The 21,272-nt window shown below is 46.4% G+C and overlaps 1 protein-coding gene across 1 annotated transcript in view; it reads right to left on the minus strand.

The window, feature by feature from the left end:
- LOC124593985 overlaps positions 1-21,272 on the minus strand; it is a 446,237-nt gene that overhangs the window by 139,004 nt on the left and 285,961 nt on the right. The window contains exons 24-25 of the mRNA XM_047132336.1: positions 9,089-9,115; positions 7,847-8,050 (exon numbers count right to left, since the gene is read on the minus strand). Of these exons, the coding sequence (XP_046988292.1) occupies positions 7,847-8,050; positions 9,089-9,115 (231 nt within the window). The remainder of the gene's footprint in view (positions 1-7,846; positions 8,051-9,088; positions 9,116-21,272) is intronic.

Consider the following 21,272-nt stretch of genomic DNA (forward strand, 5'->3'; position numbering starts at 1 on the left):
TCATGTCAGCACGTTGTAGCTGTCGCTACCAGCGCCAACCTTGTGTGAATGCTCTGAAGAGCTAATCATTTGCATTTCACAGCATCTTCTTCCTGTCGGTTAAATTTCGCGTCTGTAGCACGTCATCTTCGTGGTGTAGCAACTTTAATGGCCAGTAGTGTACTTCCTTGCACTAAGCCGGCCGCTGTGGCCGAGCAGTTCTAGGCGCTTCAGTCCGGAACCGCGCTGCTGCTACGGTCGCAGGTTCGAACCCTGCCTTGGGAATGAATGTGTGTGATGTCCTTATGTTAGTTAGGTAAAAGTACGAGGGTGAGTTAAATGAAAACCTTAAATATTTTTTAAAATATTATTTATTGTGCAGGAGTGGTACAAAGTTGTATCACTCGCTCAACATAATCTCCCCCACGCTCAATGCAAGTCCTCCAGCGCTTACAAAGTGGGTAAATTCCTTTAGAAAAAATTCTTTTGGTAGTCCGCGCAACCACTCATGTACCGCGTGGGGTACCTCTTCGTCAGAACGGAACTTCTGTCCTCCTATTGCGTCTTTGAGTGGTCCAAACATATGGAAATCACTTGGGGCAAGGTCTGGTGAGTATGGTGGATAAGGAAGACACTCAAAATGCAGGGCTGTGATTGTTGCAACTCTTGTACAGGTAGTGTGGGGCCTTGCATTGTCATGTTGCAAAAAGAAACCTGCTGATATCAATCCACGTCGCTTTGATTTGATTGTAGGCCGCAGATGATTTTTTAGGAGATCTGTGTATGACGCACTGGTGACAGTGGTCCCTGTAGGTATGTAATGTTCCAAAATGACGCCTTTTTCGTCCCAAAAGAGAGTCAGCATAACCTTCCCTGCTGATGGTTCTGTTCGAAACTTCTTTGGTTTTGGTGATGAGGAATGGCGCCATTCGTTGTTCGCTCTCTTCGTTTCCGGTTGGTGGAAGTGAACCCAGGTTTCGTCCCCAGTAACGGTTCTTGCAAGGAAGCCATCACCTTCTCGCGCCGAAGAAGTTGTTCACAAGCATCAACACGTCGTTCTCTCATTTCAGGAGTCAGCTGTCGTAGCACCCATCTTGCAGACACTTTGTGAAACTGGAGCACATCATGCACAATGTGCTGTGCTGACCCACGACTAATATGTAAAAATGCTGCAATGTCATTAAGTCTCACTCGGCGGTTTTCCTTCACTATGGCTTCAACTGTTGCAATGTTCTGTGGAGTCACAACTCGTTGTGCCTGACCTGGACGAGGAGCATCTTCCGCTGAAGTCACACCATTTGCGAACTTCCTACTTCATTCGTAAACTTGCTGCTGTGACAAACGTGCATCACCGTACTGAACCTTCATACGTCGATGAATTTCAGTAGGTTTCACACTTTCACTACGCAGAAATCGAATTACAGAATGCTGTTCTTCCCTGGTGCAAGTCGCAAGTTGGGCGGCCATCTTTATACTGATACTGCGACGGTATGTGTGCATCTGCACTATGCTGCCACCTATAGGCCATTCTCCAGGCTGTTTGTAGCACGTATACTAACTCACAGGGTAACGGCGTGAAATTTCGATTTGTTATTACAAGGTTAAAGTTTTCATTTGACTCACCCTCGTAGGTCTAATTCTAGGGGGACTGATGACCTCAGATGTTAAGTCCCATAGTGCTTGGAGCTATTTGAACCATTTGAACCTTGCGCCAAACGAACCGTTTGATTTTCTACGGCGGCGACGTCGACTCGAACGAGATGTGCAGCGGCCCTAAAAATCTCCGACTCGAAGACTTTAAGAAGCTGTTGCCTGGAGTGCGCAAAATGAGTACAATAGACAAATGCGCTCGACGTGCCTGCTACAATGGTTGCGCATCTTCTCCTAGATGTCGAAGAGCTCAAGTGCTCTTCCGGTATTGTTATCGTTTCAGCCGGGTACCGCTCGTTTCATAACACTTCTCGCATACGTGACGTCATTTTGACGTCACGCGCAATATCGACAACAGCAAGGCCTGATATGGACTTTCATTAGCGTTCGATATGGGCCTCTCACAAGACTTAATGCACATACAGCGAATATTTATAAAATACACGTCATTATTGGAATGATTTATTATTATTATTATAACTAAAAGACACATAATTATTTATCGTCAGTTAATGCCTTCACATAAGAATGTTCTCTCAGGAGTGAGTTGCAATTATCAATGATTTACAGATAAAGCATGAAACCGCCTTGCATTATAATTTGCAGTATGCCGTCTCAAGATAACTAAACACTGTAAATTTATCACAGTCACGTCACCATTGTAATTGAATCTCAGTTAGCAACGTGCCAGTCATATAAGCCTGCAAGAGTTACCATGATAACCAAGACATGAGACTAATTTCACATGACAGAATACTAGAGTAATCGATTACATCATGGTTTCTGGAGTAAAAAGGTCTGTAGGTTTGCATCTCGCCACATGCAAATACTTTTTATTTCATGTTAGCGTTGTTAAGGGATTCTTGGACTGTATTATGAATGTAACAGAAGTACGTTCACCAGTATACGATGTTATTTACATTTCCGTCTGATTAGAAAACGAAGAATGCCATTAATATTTAGCGATTTCTGAGTGTGCGGTTAAACAGGAACCTAAGACGGTAGCTTAAATTGTTGCGACTGAATCTAGCACCAACAAAATTCACTTTCTTCCTTGTTATAAACATTTGACTTCCGAACATGTGGTGACTTCCGATTGCGTGGTTAGGCAGAAACCTTAGAAGACAGCTTAAATTGCTGGAAGTGGATCTAACACCCAAACTGTTCCTTGGCGAAACGTCGATAGGAGTTCCTACAGTCGTCTCTATTGCGTGTGACGTCAGAATAACGTAACGTTTGCGGGAAGAGTCTTATCCGTCTCAGCCAGTTTCCGGCGGCAGGGGAATAGGGCTTTTCGTTCGGCCCTTAGAAGATGGGCTGCATTTTTGCTAATGCTTCTATGCGGGTTCCTGTTGGAGCCGCCGGCCGCGGTGGCCGAGCGGTTCTGGGCGCTTCAGTCTGGGAGCGCGCGACTGCTACGGTCGCATGTTCGAATCCTGCCTCGGGTATGGATGTGTGCTCAGAGCCATTTGAACCTTTTTTTTTTTTTTTTTTTTTTTTTTTTTGGAGCCGACTAGGTTGGTTTTCACGAAGAGAAATTCCCCAAGCCGGCTGTTGCAGAAAACGTTCTTCATGTTCAACTAGGGGGCTGCAACTTACAGAAGCGCGGCAAGTATGCGAGTGAAGGGAATGGCCAATGAAAATTTCTACAGTCTGCTCCTTCTTTTGACTGGCTAAAAACCCTACTTGTTGAACAATTTCGCGAGTGGCAGGGAGTTGCCGAAATCGGGCAGTTGGCCAACAGCCACTGTGTGGTGGAGAATTTGAGTGGCCTCTGGAGGGGCGGTGGCGTCTTCGTTGTATACGTAATAAAAAAATGGTTCAAATAGCTCTGAGCACTACGGGACTTAAATTCTAAGGTCATCAGTCCCCTAGAACTTAGAACTCCTTAAAACTAACTAACCTCAGGACATCACACATATCCATGATGCCTGAGGCAGGATTCGAACCTGCGACCATAGCGACCACGCGGTTCCAGACTGTAGCCCCTAGAACCGCTCGGCCACCCCGACCGGCATGTGTACGTAAGAAGTCGGGAGTAGGTGATTCTTCGTCATCAGCCAAATGACTTAGCGCAATACCCAAGACTGAGAGAACGAGAAATGCGTGCCAGGGTCCAGGTGTGGAGTCCTACTCAGCATCTTCCTGTGTCCTCGGAGACTGTGGTAGATTACTGAGTGTGAACCTGTTCGTTACAGAGAGAGAGATCTCATGCCAGAGTGTCAAGCCATCAGCTGGCTAACGGTGGTGTTCCATAAATGTAACGGATTTTTTTACAATTATTTCACGCCAATAAATGTCATTTGTTCCCATGCAAATTTCATCTAGATCTGCATCACATTTAAGTGCCTGTAAGAGGGTTCATCGAACAATCTTCACACTAATCCTCTATTATTCCATTGGCGAACAGAGCGCGGAAAAAAAGGTACACCTGTATCTTTCCGTGCGAGCCCTGATTTCGCTTATTCCATTATGATGGTCGTTTCTCACTATGTTGGTCGACGTCAACAAAATATTTTCACATTCGAAGGAGAAAGCTGGTGATTGAAACTTCCTGAGACGATTCTGACGCAACGAAAAACGCCTTTATTTTAATGATCACCATCCTAAATCGTGTATCATGTCCGTGACGCTCTTTCCCCTATTTCTCGATGGTACAAAACGTACTGCCACTCTCTGAACTTTCTTGCTGTACTCCGTTAATCCTTTTTGGTAAGGATCCTACAGGAATACTCCAAATGAGGACGGACAAACGTAGTGTGGGCAGTCTCCTTAGGAGATCTGTTGCACCTTGTAAGTGCTCTGCCAATATAAAGTAGACTTCGGTTCACCTTCCACGCAGCATTTTTGATGTGTTCTTTCCAACTTAACTTGATCGTAATTTAATTACTAGGTATTTAGCTGAATTTACGGCCTTTAGATTTGACTGATTTATTGTGAAATCTAAGTTTAACGGATTCCTTTTAGCGCTCATGTGGACGACCTCACACTTTTCATTATTTAGGTTCAATTGCCAATTTTCACCAATGATATTATAGAAGTTTGACTTTCCTTTAATTTACGTCTATGGTCACAAACTTTTTGTTAACAGATTACCGGTTTCGGTCTGTAATGACCATCATCAGCTCTGCAGCAAAAAATGAGAAAAAAACATAAACACACTCGCAGATTGTCTACAGCTTAAAAACAATAAATCGACCATAATGAAAAGTACTACTGATATGCGTTTGTGCGCTTTAAGTATGAAAAGGTATATCTGTTTTATAAAAACAAAATCCTAATGTACTGCAGCCATAGTGGCGTCTAATGTTAAATGCAAAATCAGCACCAGCATCGTGAAATATATATAAATAACATCATATGCACGAGTCATGTTGTCCGTAGCACTACTGTTCAAAACAAGCCGAATTTTACTATTGGCACTACACACGCTGGCAGATGACGTTCACACCCTGCCGTCGCAACGCCACATTGTGCACCCTGATACGTCACTCCACACAACGTTTTTCCACTATCCAATCGTCCAATGTTTACGCTCCTTACACCAAGCGAGGCGTCGTTTGGCATTTGCCGGCGTGATGCGTGGCTTATGAGCAGACGCTCGACCATGAAATTCAAGTTTTCTCACGTCCCGTCTAACTGGCATAGTACTTGCAGTGGATCTTGATGCAGTTTGAAACTCCTGTGCGATGGTCTAGATAGATGTCTGCCTATTAGACGTTACGACCCTCTTCAACTGTCGGCGGTCCCTGTCAGTCAACAGACGAGGTGGACCTGTACGCTATTGCGCTGTACCTTCTCGTTTCCACTTCACTATCACGTTGGAAACAGTGGAGTGTGGAAATATCGCGTACAGACGTATGACACAAATGGTTCAAATGGCTCTGAGCACTATGGGACTTAACATCTATGGTCATCAGTCCCATAGAACTTAGAACTACTTAAACCTAACTAACCTAAGGACAGCACACGACACCCAGTCATAACGAGGCAGAGAACGTATGACACAAATGACACCCAATCACCTGTCCACGTTCGAAGTCCATGAATTTCGCGGAGTGCCCCATTCTGCTCTCTCACGATGTCTAATGACTACTGCGGTCGCTGATATGGATTACCTGGCAGTAGGTCGCAGCACAATGCACCTGATTTGAAAAACGTATGTTTTGTGGGTGTCCGGATACTTTTGATAACATAGTGTATTCGTAATCCGTGTTCAAGTCCTCCATGTTCGCTACTCTGATTTTCCTGCAAGAGGTCGAACGAAATTGTGCATCCGCAGTGAAGATGGTGGATTCATTACTCATCGAGGCGAATCAGCATTTCCGGAAGAACAGTCACTATGCATTCATATTATAATTCGCCTCGATGGGTAATGAATCCACCACCTTCAATGCGGATGTACAACTTCTTTCGACCTTCTGCGGGAACCTCAGTGTACCGAGAAAAGACGACACGGACAGGGACTGCAGATAGGTGGCGCTAGGTGTGGATGTGTGTCGGCCACGAAGGGTGCCGAGACAGTCCGCCCAAAAGCCATAAACAATGTATCTGGGCGGCGCAGTGGTTAACGCAACCGCATAATAAGGAGGAGATCCTGGGTTCGTGTCCATCTGCGGTACACATTTTCACTTGTCGTCGCTGATTCTTCCGCATAAAGTACCGATGCGGCTGACATCATCAATTCCTTCTCTTTCTTTCCTTCGTCCCCCTTTCACCTGAAATTACGTAATATGGATCACAGCCTGTTCTTTCGGACCCGTCCGAAAGAACAGACATCACGCATTCATATAACTGATTCGCTTCGATGGGCAATGGATCCACCATCTTCACTGCGGATGTAAAATATCGTTCGATCTTGAAGCAGGAATCTAAAATTAGCGAGCATGAAGGACATGGACGGTGAATGCGGATAGATGGCACTAGGTGGGAATGTGGTTCGCCGAAACTAAAGCTACAGAGCATGTGCGTCACACGAGATGTTGAATATCCTCTCTGCCTCTTCTGCTACCGGCTTTCTTTAACATGAGTAACATAACCTTTCCTGTAAGGGTAGTAAATAAACAATGAATCTTGAATAAGTTATTAAAAAAATAATTTTGTAATTCGATCTAACCTTAACCCTTGCACCCATATTGGTCAAACAGTAAGAAGGCCACAGACACAAAAAGATTTATTTGTTAATTTTACGCTATCAAAATTAAAAAAGTAGTGAGCAAAAGTTTACACAGTCGTCGTTTTTACGATTGGTAAGTGCACGAGTAAGCCGGTAGCGTAAGAGGGCGAGAGGATATTCCAAAATCTTGCGCCACACTTGCGAGATAGCTAAATGTCCTTTGTAGGCCAATTTGAGGTTGCTTCCCGGCTTGACATACGACAAGTGTCCTGAAATTGTACGTCTGGACTCACACTATACCACTGTGAAACAGTATTCGTTTGCACTCAGTATAATGTAAATTGTGCAAAAGAATGGCAGAGAAGAAGGGATATAGTTTACTTACAATTATAGTGTATGACATCAATATACAGATAAATATGAAGTATTATTTTTTTTCTCTTCTGATTCCAGTCAGTATTACAAGTTATTCAAAGGTTGTACAGCCAATATATAGATGCCTTGTTAATTGAAATAATACATTTGATAATGGAGATACAGTTTTCCAAAGCACGTAAGGGAATCTACGACATAATAAATGTGACTGGTTGCAGAAATTTGTATTTACAAGTAACATTAATTCTCAACTTTTGTTTCTCACTTCATGTTCGACTGAGATGTTGTTTTGTATTGTGCCAGTCGGGCTGTGTCTCTACTACCAATAATAAATATGTAAAGGGTGGTCCATATTAAGAGCATGTACTGTATCCTGCAAAGTGGCTCCGGTATTTTTCAGCAGCTTTTGTGCGAGGAGATGTATGGCAGACAAACGTCCCGAGCAACTAAAAGCAGTTCGGTTCAACTGGCGTTCGGCTGAAATCTAACAAATAGTTAAGTTACGAACGTAAGCAGTAGGTTAAACTGCAGGTTAATCTGTTTCCACGAACTTTATTTGTAATTTACATTCGTTGGCTTCGCCAACTTACAGAGTTATCACCTTTTAACCTACGCTGCAGATCAGCCTGTCAGGACGACGGAATCTACCGATCTCGGCCGAACGCCAGCTGAACCGTACTCGCGTTAGTGGACTCGCGGTGAGTGGTGGCGAGGCGAGGTACGCACCTCGGGCCCGGAGAGGACGGCGACCTCACGGCCGCAGTGGTGGCAGACGACGCCGGCGGCGGTGTCGGTGGCGGCGGTCATGGTGTTGCTGCTCAGCTCGCCCGCCTCCGAGTAGAAGACGCTGTCGCTGCCAGGGCTCACCGAGCGCAGGGACTCCGCGCTCAGCGCCTTCAGCCGCTGCGCCTCGGGGCTGGCCACGCCCTCCTGCGGCGGCGGCGCCAACAAACATACTGTCTTAACGTAGGTAAAGCACCTAGCTGCACTTGCACTCAGTCAGGAGCGGATTTCCATCACAACAAGTGTACAGGTTGTGCTGGCCGCGGTGGCCGAGCGGTTCTAGGCGCTTCAGCCCGGAACCGCGCGACTGCTACAGTCGCAGGTACGAATTCTGTAACTATAATGTCAGTTGAGAGTTGAGATATGTGCGTGAACAAGGTACTATTGGAAACAGCAAACTTTCAAGTTTTACGTGGTTCCTGATAGGTAGTAGCAGTGGGCGCTCACTAGTAAAAACGGTGTCGCGACACGGAAAGCGTTTTGTGTTCTACGTTTTGCGCAGTGCAAGTCAGTATTAACTATTCCGCGTGACTTTCGTACTAGGTATGGTGTGGTCCTCCTACAGCACAGAGCATTAGACAATGGCATCAACAATTAGGAGAAACGGGTTGTTTGTGTAACGGCAAATCGGCGGTCCGTCCCCGAGCGTCTGACACAGACGTCGAACACATCAGCCATGGTTTCACAAGGAGTCCCCAGAAATCCCTTCGCCGTGCAGCTCGACGGCTCAATATGCCACCGATTTCCGTCTGGCGTGTGTTGCATCGACGTTTACACATGAAACCATACAAAAGTCAGCTTCTGCAAGCTTTTCGTGAAGGTGACAAACAATAACGCGTGGACTTCTGTAATTCTATTTAAATGGAAAGCTTAACCGTCATAATGTGAGAGTATGGAGTACGGAACAACCACATGAAGTTGTACAACGTCAGAGGGACTCTTTAGAATTTAATGTGTTTTGTGCAGTTTCACAGGAAAAGGTGTGTAATCCATTTTTCTTCGCTGAGAGCACTGTTACAGGAAGCACATGTCTCGATATGTTTGAGAACTTTCTTTTCCCGTAGTTGGATACCGATTCGAGCGACTTCATTTACCAACAGGTTGGGTCACCACCAGAATGGAATCTGGAAGTGCGGGAATTTTTAAATCATACGATTACTGAACCATGGATCGGTCGTACTGGACCAAATGATTCATCCTTACATCACTGGTCTGCAAGGTCACCGCAACTGACTGTATGTGACTATTTCTTGTGTTGTTTATAAAAGACTCTGTTTACGTACCTCCGTTACCAACAACAGTGAATGAACTGAGATATCGCATCACAGCAGCTATGGAAGCTATAACTCAAGACGTGCTCGCTGCAGTGTGGGAACAATTTGAATACCGGATTGACATATGCCGTGCATCTCAAGGGGGGTCATACTGAACACCTATGGAAAGGTATAAAAAAAAAACTTTTTGAGTTTCTCGTTCATCAAAAAACAAAACTCATTGCATATGTTTATTAATTTCAGAAATATAGACGTTCCAAATCGGATGATTCTTTTTGATACACTCTGTATTTACAGAATAATGCGAAAACTAATAGAGGCTGACACCTCGGAAGATCAGGTTGGGTTCCGGAGAAATGTAGGAGCACACAAGGCCATACTGACCTTACGACTTACCTCAGAAGATAGGCTAAAGAAAGCCGAACCTACGTGTATAGCATTTGCACGTTTAGAGACAGCTTTACACAATTTTGACTTTAAAATACATCCCTAGCAGAGGACGTTAACGTACGCTAGTGCAGTGGCGCTCAATTCGGAGGTAAGCCGATTCGAATGCTGGTGATGGAAAATGTACAGTGACAATATTTGGCCGGCAAGGGGAGGAGAGGTGGTTGGGTAAACATCCTGATCACCACTTTGCACTGGATTAAATCCCAAACCTCTCCACAGAGTCTAATGAAGTGAAGCCATATGACGCTGTAGTTGGTTATCCGCCGCCCGTTGGATGGTGACATTAAGCTCAGCGCCTCCGTTGGTGAAATTCTAAACGAATAGGCTATGTGCCGGCACCAAATTTCACCCTCTCACTTCCTTTTATCTATAATAACACAAATCCACCTCCCAAAAACACACATCACAGTCATACGTACGACACAGATACACCCACGACGCGGGAAGGCAATGGCAAACTGCCGGCCGTGGTGGCCGAGCGGTTCTAGGCGCTTCAGTCTGGAACTGTGTGACCGCTACGGTCGCAGGTTCGAATCCTGCCTTGGGCATGGATGTGTGTGATTTCCTTAGGTTAGTTAGGTTTAAGTAGTTCTAAGTTCTAGGGGACTGATGACCTCAGATGTTAAGTCCCATAGTGCTCAGAGCCATTTTTTGAATGGCAAACTACCGCCACCAGAATCTTGCCGAGGACGACGCTGCACTATTCCTGCATCTGCTCCCCAACGTTCATCCCTTGAGTATGAAAACCTATGTTAGGTATATTCTTTTATATTCTTAAGAAACCACGAATAAAATATAGGGAGTAAAACGTTATCTGCAACTTATGCGGGAACCAGACTGCAGTTACAACAATTGAAAGTCATGAAGAAAATGCAATAGTTGAGAAGGCAATCTGCACATTCAAGAATCAGTGAAGAAAACCAGAAGAAATTTCAAAAGAGAATTAAATTCAGGGAGAAGAAATGAATAAGGTTTGCCAATGACCTTGTAGTTATATGAGAGGCGGAAAGAACTTGGCGGCATAGTTTAACGGAATGGCTATTATCTTCTAAAGGGGTTATAACATGTACATCATCAAAGGTAAAATAACAGTAACAGAGGGTAACCGAATTAAATCAGTCTAATCAGAGGGAATTAGATCAGGAAGTGAGACATTAAAGGCAGTACATGAGCTTTGCTATTTGGGCAGCAAATAACTGATGATGGCCGAAGTAGAGAAGATATCAAACGACGTCCTACAAATGCAAGAAAAGCGTTAATGACATGATAAATCTTTTAACATCGAATATAAATTTGTGTGTCAGCAAGTCTTTGCTGAAGATATTTGTCTGGAGTGAAGCCTTGCATGGAAGTGAAATGAGGACGATGAACAGTTCAGACAGAAAAGAATAGAGGATGAAATTTCCTGACAGATTAAAACCGTGTGTCGGACCGGGATTCAAACCCGGCACCTTTACCTTTCACATTCATGTGGTCTACCATGTTTTTATTTTTATTTATTGTAATTTTTTACTTATTTATTAGCGTCACAGTCAGCTACAGGCTGGAGGAGACAAGGTAGGCAGGGTCGAATCCCCAGGGCCTGGACGCTATAGCTCTCCCCTCCTATCGCTGTGCTGCACCGTCAAACTGCTCATTTTTGTTTTATTTACTTATTTTTTTGCACGTGTATACACTGAGAAAACAAACCCATCTGGAATCCTGAAAACCCCGTAAGGCGATAAAGCTTGGCGGGCGGGCCGAGTCTAAGGTGTAGGTGCGTCATTTTTCGTCCCGAATCGGGCGTTCGCCTGCCACGCTGGGAACACGACGACTTAGTGGTGGCGTGGTACAAACGCTGTTACGACAACTGGAACAATACGCGCGGTAACGGGAGCAGCGCGCAACCTCCGCTTGGTTGGTTTTTGGGGGAAGAGACCAAACAGCGAGGTCATCGGTCTCATCGGATTAGGGAAGGAAGTCGGCCGTGCCCTTTCAGGGGAACCATCCCGGCATTTGCCTGGAGCGATTTAGGGAAATCACGGAAAACGTAAATCAGGATGGCCGGACGCGGGATTGAACCGTCGTCCTCCCGAATGCGAGTCCAGTGTGGTAACCACTGCGCCACCTCGCTCGGTAACAACCTCCGCTTGTGCAGTCTGCAAGTACTGCCAAAAGTCAAGGCGCGAGTGATGAGCATCCCCATATAGATGTGCCAAGGTCCAGTCTTTTATCTAGAGAACCGCCCGAGACGTTGAGGCAGGAAACTATCCCACCTCTGGGTAAAGAAAGGACTCTGGGCCCATAACATACGGGGCCTCTCAGAAAACAACGGCTACACAGTTGAATCAGTGATGATCATCGTAGATACTACGACAGGCGGCGCAGAGGGATGAGTCCGCCAGTCCTATGGCATGGAACAGCTAATTAGCTGGATACTTCCCACAGGTCGCACAATACCAAGCCGACGAGATACGAGTCGGCAAAAAATTGTGATGGATGTGCCGTCAAATCACAATCCACCGCAACAATGGGAACTTGCTTTCTACGACATTACTGGCGACACTACGTGGGGGAAAAGACGTAGAAATCCTTTGGTGGCGGCTGGCGCGTTCGTTGGAGTTCGGCGCGAGGATGACTGAGTTCCACAACGCTATGTGTGCAAACGCCGGCATGATACTACCGATCCGGCACCAGCGGGGAGAGGAACTTTGGCACAAGGACGGCAAATAAGTGGTGCGTAATGGAGGCCTCGACATCGCACCATTGTGTATACATTGTGGCCATGTAGAGTGGCACGTACGTGAGACCAAGCCCTCTTGCACGAGGGCAGCGAATAAATGTGTCACAAGAAGATGGACCAAGCAGTCATGAAATATGCGTATTCCGCTTGAATACAACGTCCTATGGGAATCGGCATCGGTACAACTTGCGCAGTATGGACCATTCTGGATGCCATATAGGCATCCAGATAGACAACACGCTGAAAAGAGGCGGCTTAAGGGGATGTGACGGATCATTATACGGATGATTCTCAAAATTTGACGAAAGCTGACCGCCGCTGTACGGCGCCTCGGTGACGTAAAAGTGATCCCAAGGTAGCGGAGACGCCGAACACAGGGCAGGGGGGCCAGATACTCCTGGGCAAGCCCGCGACCAATAGACAGCGCCGTAGATTTGCACACATTCGTTATACTTCTAGCAGTCCTGCAATGACCGCAAATGGTCTCGCTGATCTATACGACCTCTCCCCGGCAACGAACCAGCAGCTGTAGGTCATCTGCGTATGCGCGACACCATAAGGTGTAACCGCATAAGGAGAGTCCAGACAAGGCGCCGTCAGCGAGCCTACGAGCGGCTCCAGCGCCACTGCATGAAGGTACACGTGTAGTGGGGGCAGCCTTGGCGGTCCGAGCGTTGGATCGGTATCGCACCCGCCACACACCCATTGACCTGGACCAACAAGCGACGCTGCCAAGGAGCCGCCGAAGGACGATGATGAACCGGGCAGGGAGCCCATCCGTTCTAAGACAGAATGTAGAAATAAATGGCGTACGCCGCGCAAGGTAGCTGCGTGGTCTAAGGCATCTCGTCACGGTTTGCTCGTCGGAGGTTGGAGGCCTCCCTCGGGCATGGGTGTGTGTGTTGTCCTTAGCGTAAGTTGGTTTAAGTTGGATTAAGTAGTGTGTAAGCTTAGGGAATGATGCCTTAGCAGTTTGGTCCCGCAAGATCTTACCACAGATTTAAAAAAAAAAATTACATGGCGCATCGAGACAAACTCGCTGTCAAAATCTTCGGCTGCTATCGCCGCATGAAGCCTGCACGCCTCTGCCAGTACAGTCACGTCTCGACAGCCTCCATTGGCTGTCTTGAAGTTAACTGTGCCGCCTGGCGTCGTTTACTCGGCGGAGAGGACAGGAGGTCAGAGGGGCCTGCAGCGACCCGCCAATAACAGCGCAAAAATCCGTATGTATAAGGTGATAGGGCGGTAGTGGGCCGCCGTATTTCCTGAAGATAACGTTAGTGACCTCCACGAACGTGAAAGGTTCCATTAACCTAACCCACGCCTCAACCCCGAGAGCGCGTGGAACGTCCACTGCGATGGTATCTAAGTCCAAGACGGCCCCATCATCGGAACGGCAGACTCGATGACAATGTTCGACAAAACTATCTAGTATGTCCGCTTGGCAGATGACCCGTTACGCAAGGTGATGGACGAGTTCGGTGACTAAGTTTCATCTGCGGTGTGTGTGATCGTGCACAGTATGATGCATGGAAGAATTTTCCGACCACAGCACATTAGGTTTGCAGGCACGCACTCAACGCACTATTGTTTTCGGTGAGTAGTCGCTAGTAGCATCTTCTTCATCACGCTGCGTTCAGTTTTTAATTCCGTGAAAGGTGTCTCAGCATCAAGGTTGCGGACGGCGGTGAAGTAGAAGTCTGCAGTGTGCCTGTGCTAGGCAGCCACCTCCCTGGTGTAAGTGATGAATGTGCGACTCAGCATCGGTTTAGCATATTCCAGCCACTACTCCACTGTGGTGCAGTGGTTGGGAAGGGAGTGAGACAGGGTTGTAGCCTCTCCCCGATGTTTTTCAATTTGTATATTGGGCAAGCAGTGAAGGAAACAAAAGAAAAATTCGGAGTAGATATTAAAATCCATGGAGAAGAAATAAAAACCTTGAGTTTCGCCGATGACACAGCAAAGGACTTGGAAGAGCAGTTGAGCGGAATGGATGGCGTCTTGAAAGGAGGATATAAGATGAACATCAACAAAAGCAAAACGAGGATAATGGAATGTAGTCGAATTAAGTCGGGAGATGCTGACGGAATTAGATTAGGAAATGAGGCACTTAAAGTAGTAAAGGAGTTTTGCTATTTATGGGGCAAAATAACTGATGATGGTCAAAGTAGAGAGGATATAAAATGTAGACTGGCAATGGCAAGGAAAGCGTTTCTGAAGAAGAGAAATTTGTTAACATCGAGTATAGATTTAAGTGTCAGGAAGTCATTTCTGAAAGTATTTGTATGGAGTATAGCCATGTATGGAAGTGAAACATGGACGATAAATAGTTTGGACAAGAAGAGAATAGAAGCTTTCGAAATGTGGTGCTACAGAAGAATGCTGAAGAAGAGATGGGTAGATCACCAAACTAATGAGGAGATACTGAATAGGATTGGGGAGAAGAGAAGTTTGTAGCACAACTTGACTAGAAGAAGGGATCGATTGGTAGGACATGTCCTGAGGCATCAAGGGATCACCAATTTAGCATTGGAGGGCAGCGTGGAGGGTAAAAATCGTAGAGGGAGACCAAGAGATGAATACATCAAGCAGATTCAGAAGGATGTAGGTTGCAGTAGGTACTGGGAGATGAAGAAGTTTGCACAGGATAGAGTAGCGTGGAGAGCTGCATCAAACCAGTCTCAGGACTGAAGACCACAACAACAACAACTCCACTACAGATGCACAGTATAGGAGACGCCATTCACACCTTGTCCACGTATCAGTGATACGTCAGCAACAATCAGGATCCTGCAGATGCTGAGAGTTCGGTTTCCATGGCGACCGACTCCTCCAAACCTCCTGGCGGGAAAGGAGTAATGTGCACCTATACGCGCAATAGTCAAACACCCAAGGCCAGCGCTGACATCAAGCACGGAATCAACCAGCCCACGGTAGACCTTAAATGCAGTCTAACCGACTTGCCGAATGACTCGTGAGAAACATCTATCCCGGATCGTCCGCGAGCTGTACCTTCGAGGTATCGCGTAAGGTTAATTCTCAAACAATGAGATGTAGCTCCTGCAAAATTTGAGCGCTGAACTTTCCTGCCGAGTACGCAAGTAAAGTTCCCTCCAAACAAAACATGTTCACGTGATCTAAGAACAGTGGGGCAACCTCCTACGCATAAAATCGTGCCCTTTCACGCCGTCGCCCGATTTCAAAAGGCGCATGGAGTGAACCGTAAATGCAGCACCCCTGTCAGACGGGAGATACATAATATCGTTAATCAGGATGGCTTCTCGTACATAAACCACCACTCCACTGCCAAGGTGATCCCCATGAAGGCATAGATGTCGTATCCTGTACATGTACATTTATACTCCGCAAGCCACCAAATGGTGTGTGGCGGAGGGCACTTGACGTGCCACTGTCATTACCTCCATTTCCTGTTCCAATCGCGTATGGTTCGCGTGAAGAACGACTGCCGGAAAGCCTCCGTGCGCGCTCGAATCTCTCTAATTTTACATTCGTGATCTCCTCGGGAGCTATACGTAAGCGGAAGCAATATATTCGATACCTCATCCAGAAACGCACCCTCTTGAAACCTGGACAGCAAGCTACACCGCGATGCAGAGCGCCTCTCTTGCAGAGTCTGCCACTTGAGTTTGCTAAACATCTCCGTAACGCTATCACGCTTACCAAATAACCCTGTGACGAACCGCGCCGCTCTTCTTTGGATCTTCTCTATCTCCTTGTAAGGTGGCCAGCAAATCCAACACCTTCCATGAAAACCCTGACAGCCGGCCGCGGTGGTCTCGCGGTTATAGGCGCGCATTCCGGAACCGCGCGACTGCTACGGTCGTAGGTTCGAATCCTGCCTCGGGCATGGACGTGTGTGATGTCCTTAGGTTAGTTAGGTTTAAGTAGTTCTAAGTTCTAGGGGACTGATGACCACAGCTGTTAAGTCCCATAGTGCTCAGGGCCATTTGAACCATTTTTGAAAACCCTGACGTGATAAGCAAATCCAGTAGTATGTCACATAGCTCCGAATAAATCGTGACATTAAATTAACCAAAGTATTACGAGTAACGGGTGAGCAAATGGAATACCACAGACTAACACAAGAATGCCTAAATGTATGTCATACCTTCCCACCGTGAGACAGACGCAATTTCGAGGGGAGAAATGAGAACAGAAGCCGAGAGCAGAACCGTGTTAAGCTGGAAGGCCCTGCGATAAGGGACGGATACCCACGTCGCCAGCTAACCGCTAGGACCACAACCCAGCCGCAAGTTTTAGCGTGAGACTTTTTCGCGTCTCTGTTACGTCAGGACCACCGCCCAGCTCATGTTAAAAGCTAGAGCCCTCCAGAAGAACAGCATAGATCTTACGATAACCCTAAAAGGGCCACCCCAGTCGCAAGTTTTAGCGTGAGACTTTTTTGCGTCTCTGTTACGTTGCAAACTTTAAAACCATTGCCGCACCTCGAAAAGTATAACGTTTCTCATTGGATAGACAGAATTTTTGTAGGCGGAGCTTAAGGTTAACATTGAGACCCTGATTGGTCAGATGAAAACACAGCCAGATAGTTTTTTTAAACCAACTTCGGTAAATTGTAGTAAGGAGAAGTTAGGAGGAGTTACTTCCGAGACGGCGAGGTGAGCAGAGCTGTGCTGCCCGCCGCCCCCTGCCGAACACCGACAAGGTAATGAACGCACGCGATGCCACATAACAGCGCATAAAGCTTCACTCAGAACTGCAGAAGTCTCATCTGTTACATCCCCTTTTTGCGTAATACTAGTGTTGATCGTCAATTAAAGCTCATGGTGTTCACATTTGCCACTTAAAGTAAAAATCTGAAACGCGATGATTTTTCTGTTATATAGTTATTGAGAAGCCACATCAGCCACTGTAATTTACGACAAGTTAGATAAGTAATTAAAGATAATTGAGGGTCACTTTAGACCATTTTGATAGTTTTCTCTTTTGTGAAACTTAATTTAAACCTAGATTATAGATGTGATATGGCATAGGTCATCCTTCGATACATTGTAGAACTTGGAAACCCATTCAGGGAATATTCGTTCACATATTTGTTGAACGCAGTTGGTTTTTATCATCCTGTATTAAAACATTTCCTTTTATCAATAGTGCAATTTATAAACAATGTTTTGTGAGTAGAATAAAATTTCCAATGATAAACTTAACTGCTTTTTCGACGTTATTTTACCAGCTAACTAAAAATAGGAAAGCCTTGAACCCCTTCCACTAAATTTAGTTAGTATTAAGATTCTTTTACAGGTAGTGCAGTGGAGCTGACGCTGAAATCATTAAGTATTTGGTTATATCATCGCTAGTCTCACTGAACTCTTCTGAACTCTGCATGTCATGCGTGGTCTGGCGTCTCCTTCCCAGCAACAGGTCCCAGGTTCAAACTAGCCAGTTCCCTAAAAAACACGCTCAGAGCGTCGTTGCGCAAAAGTGGTAGGGAGACACGACTTTGAACAAACAGACACCACGCAGAATGTTAGATCCTCTGTCAACCCGACCTGGTACGGATCCCACACTGATGAGCAATACTCAAGTATAGGTCGAACGAGTGTTTTGTATGCCACCTCCTTTGTTGATGGACTACATTTTCTAAGGACTCTCCCAATGAATCTCTACCTGGCACCCGCCTTACCAACAATTAATTTTATATGATCATTCCACTTCAAATCAGATATTTTACAGAAGTAAATGCTTCCAGTGTTTGTTCCGCTATCATATAATCATACAATAAAGGATCCTTCTTTCTATGTATTCGCAAAACATTCGATTTGTCTATGTTAAGGGTCAATTTCCACTCCCTGCTCCAAGTGCCTATCCGCTGCAGATCTTCCTACATTTCGCTGCAATTTTCTAATGCTGTAACTTCTCTGTATACTACAGCATCATCCGTGAAAAGCCGCATGGAAATGCTATCCGTGGTAGCGCTACTAACTGCACCTTCTGTAACAGTGAAATGTCCAGTTTCGAAGCCGATATCATTTCTTTCAGGAGGTGGATCTCGACGGGTGGGCGGGTGCCGTTGGCATTCAGTGTCGCGATAAAGTACGCCTGGAGCTGCGCCCCAGCGAGGTCGAGGGCTACAGCCTGCTGCTGTGAAGATTTTGGAGCAGCCAGCAGCAGGCGCTGCTGGCGCCCCACGCACGCACGACGCAGAAGTTGACGTCAGCTGGTTGCCTCCGCTAACGGTGGAGACTCCTGCACGGGATCTACTGTTTCTTCAAACCTCTCGCTCCACGTCAGGGGTAACACTTCTTCACCGTGGTATCCATATGCTCAGCGCCTGCCGACACTGCCAGATCGTCCAGGTCATTGGATGACGTCGTTACGGCAGATAGGTTCATATCCTCAATTTGTTCTTGGAGAGCCCCTGTACAATCCCTTGAAATTAGTTGGAATCGTTTTCTTATTCCCTGAATATTCACGACCAATCATAAAACATAGAGAGCGTCTCGATATGCGACGTAAGCAATCCACTAAAGGTAATTCATTTACTTGGCAGTAACGTCCGACATAGGTTTTTCATAGAAATCGACGAGATATCGCGTATGTACTCCGCTTAGTTTATTTCATTTGCACTTATTTCGGCTATGTCCCTTCCAGTCATTCACCGAATGAGGTAAAGCGCGTCGCTATAGAGCACAATGAGTCATAAAGGTGGAAAGCCATCTGCATTAAAACAAATAGTTCAAATGCCTCTGAGCACTATGGGACTTAACATCTGAGGTCATCAGTCTTCTAGAACTTAGAACTACTTAAACCTAACTAACCCAAGGACATCACACACATCCATCCCCAAGGGCCGGCCGTGGTGGCCGAGCGGTTATAGGTGCTTCAGTTCGGAACCGCGCGACCGCTACGGTCGCAGGTTCGAATCCTGCCTCGGGTATGGATGGGTGTGATGTCCTTAGGTTAGTTAGGTTTAAGTAGTTCTAAGTTCTAAGAGACTGATGACCTCAGATGTTAAGTCCCATAGTGCTCAGAGCCATTTGAGCCATCCCCGAGGCAGGATTCGAACCTGCGACTGTAGCGGTCTCGCGGTTCCAGACAGAAGCGCCTAGAACCGCTCGGCCACACCGGCCTGCTTGCCACTCCGATTCGCGTATCTTATCCTTGGCAATCTCTCCACTATTTTGTGATAACACAAAACGAGATGCCCCTTTTTTAACTTTTTCGATGTCCTCTGTCAATCCCATTTAATGTGAATCCCACACCACACAGAGATGTTCCAGAGGATGCCGGACAAACGTAACGTAAGCAGTCCCTTTAGGAGACCTGTTGCATTTTGTAAGTGTTCTGCCTATAAATCGCACAGTCTCTGGCTTCCTATCCCCGCAACATTATCTATGTGATCATTCCAATTTAAGTTATTCGTAACGGTAACCTCTAGCTCTAGTTGGATTTACAGTGTGTGTTTTATCGTGTAGCATAAATTCCATTGATTATACTCACCATATAGCGCGGCACAGATGGGCCCAACAGCGTGCCGAATGGACCGCTCAGGATTGGCAACACATTCTCTTCACCGATGAGTGTCACTTATACCTTCAATCAGCCAATCGTCGGAGATGTGTTTGGAGGCAACCTGGTCAGGCTGAACGCCTTAGACACACTGTCCAGCGATACAGCAAGGTGCAGGATCCCTGCTGTTTTGGGGTGGCATTGCGTGGGGCCGACGTACGCCGCTGGTGGTCATGGAAGGCGCCGTAACGGCTGTACGATACGTGAATGCCATCCTCCGACCGATAGTGCAACCATATCGACAGCATATTGTCGAGGCATTCATTCGTCTTCATGGACGACAATTCGCGCCCCCCATCGTGCGCATCTTGTGAATGATTTCCTTCATCATAACGACATCGCTCGACTAGAGTGGCAAGCATGTTCTCCAGACATGAACCCTATCGAACATGCCTGGGGTAGATTGAAAAGGGCTGTTTATTGTCGACGTGACCCACCAACCACTCTGAGGGATCTACGCCGAGTCACCGTTGAGGACAATCTGGGCGAACAGAACCTTGATGAACTTGTGGATAGTATGCCATGACGAATACAGGCACGCATCAGTGCAAGGGGACGTGCTACTGGGTATTAGAGGCGCCGGTGTGTTCAGCAATCTGGACCACCAACTCTGAAGGTCTCGCTGTATGGTGGTACAACATGCAATGTGTGGTTTTCATGAGCAATAAAAAGGGCGGAAATGATGTTTATGTTGATCTCTATTCCAATTTTCTGTACAGGTTCCGGAACTCTCGGAACCGAGGTGATCAAATATTTTTTGATGTGTGTATATCAGTTTCATCCTGTGTTCAACATACAGACACAGTAATGTATAAGGGGCGATCAAAAAGTTTCCGTTCGCAGGTTGCACAGTCTAGTGTCTGTATGTCAGTCAGGCAAAATTGCCGTGAGCACTGACGCAATCATCCCATCGACGCACCAGGATGAAGATACCCATTTGGTAAAACATGATGTGCTACAACGTGAAGAAGTCCTTAACTACCAGCTGCACACCATCGTCAGACAGGAATCGTCGACCAATGAAGGCCTTTTTTAAGGGACCGAATGGGAGGTAATCGCATGTCGAAAAATGACTACAGGGCGGGTGCTCCAGTGTCTCCGATTTGAGGTAGGGTGATGGGTCAGGTTGGCCTCCCAGATAGACCTGGGCCTTCTCGCAACCAGCACGCAACTTGGCGCACCATTCCATAATTCTGGTTTTCACATCGTACACATTCTTCACTCTCCGAACGTCCGCCTCCTTAGCTGATTGGACAGCAGGCACGGTAGTTCAGCGTGTTCGGTCAGAGGGTTAGCTACCCTCTGTAATAAAAAAAAGTTAGTGAACGGATCAACGAACAACCTGAACGAGTGTCACGGACGTCTGCCCCGG

Source organism: Schistocerca americana, chromosome 2, assembly GCF_021461395.2.
Source record: "Schistocerca americana isolate TAMUIC-IGC-003095 chromosome 2, iqSchAmer2.1, whole genome shotgun sequence".
NCBI lineage: Eukaryota > Metazoa > Arthropoda > Insecta > Orthoptera > Acrididae > Schistocerca > Schistocerca americana.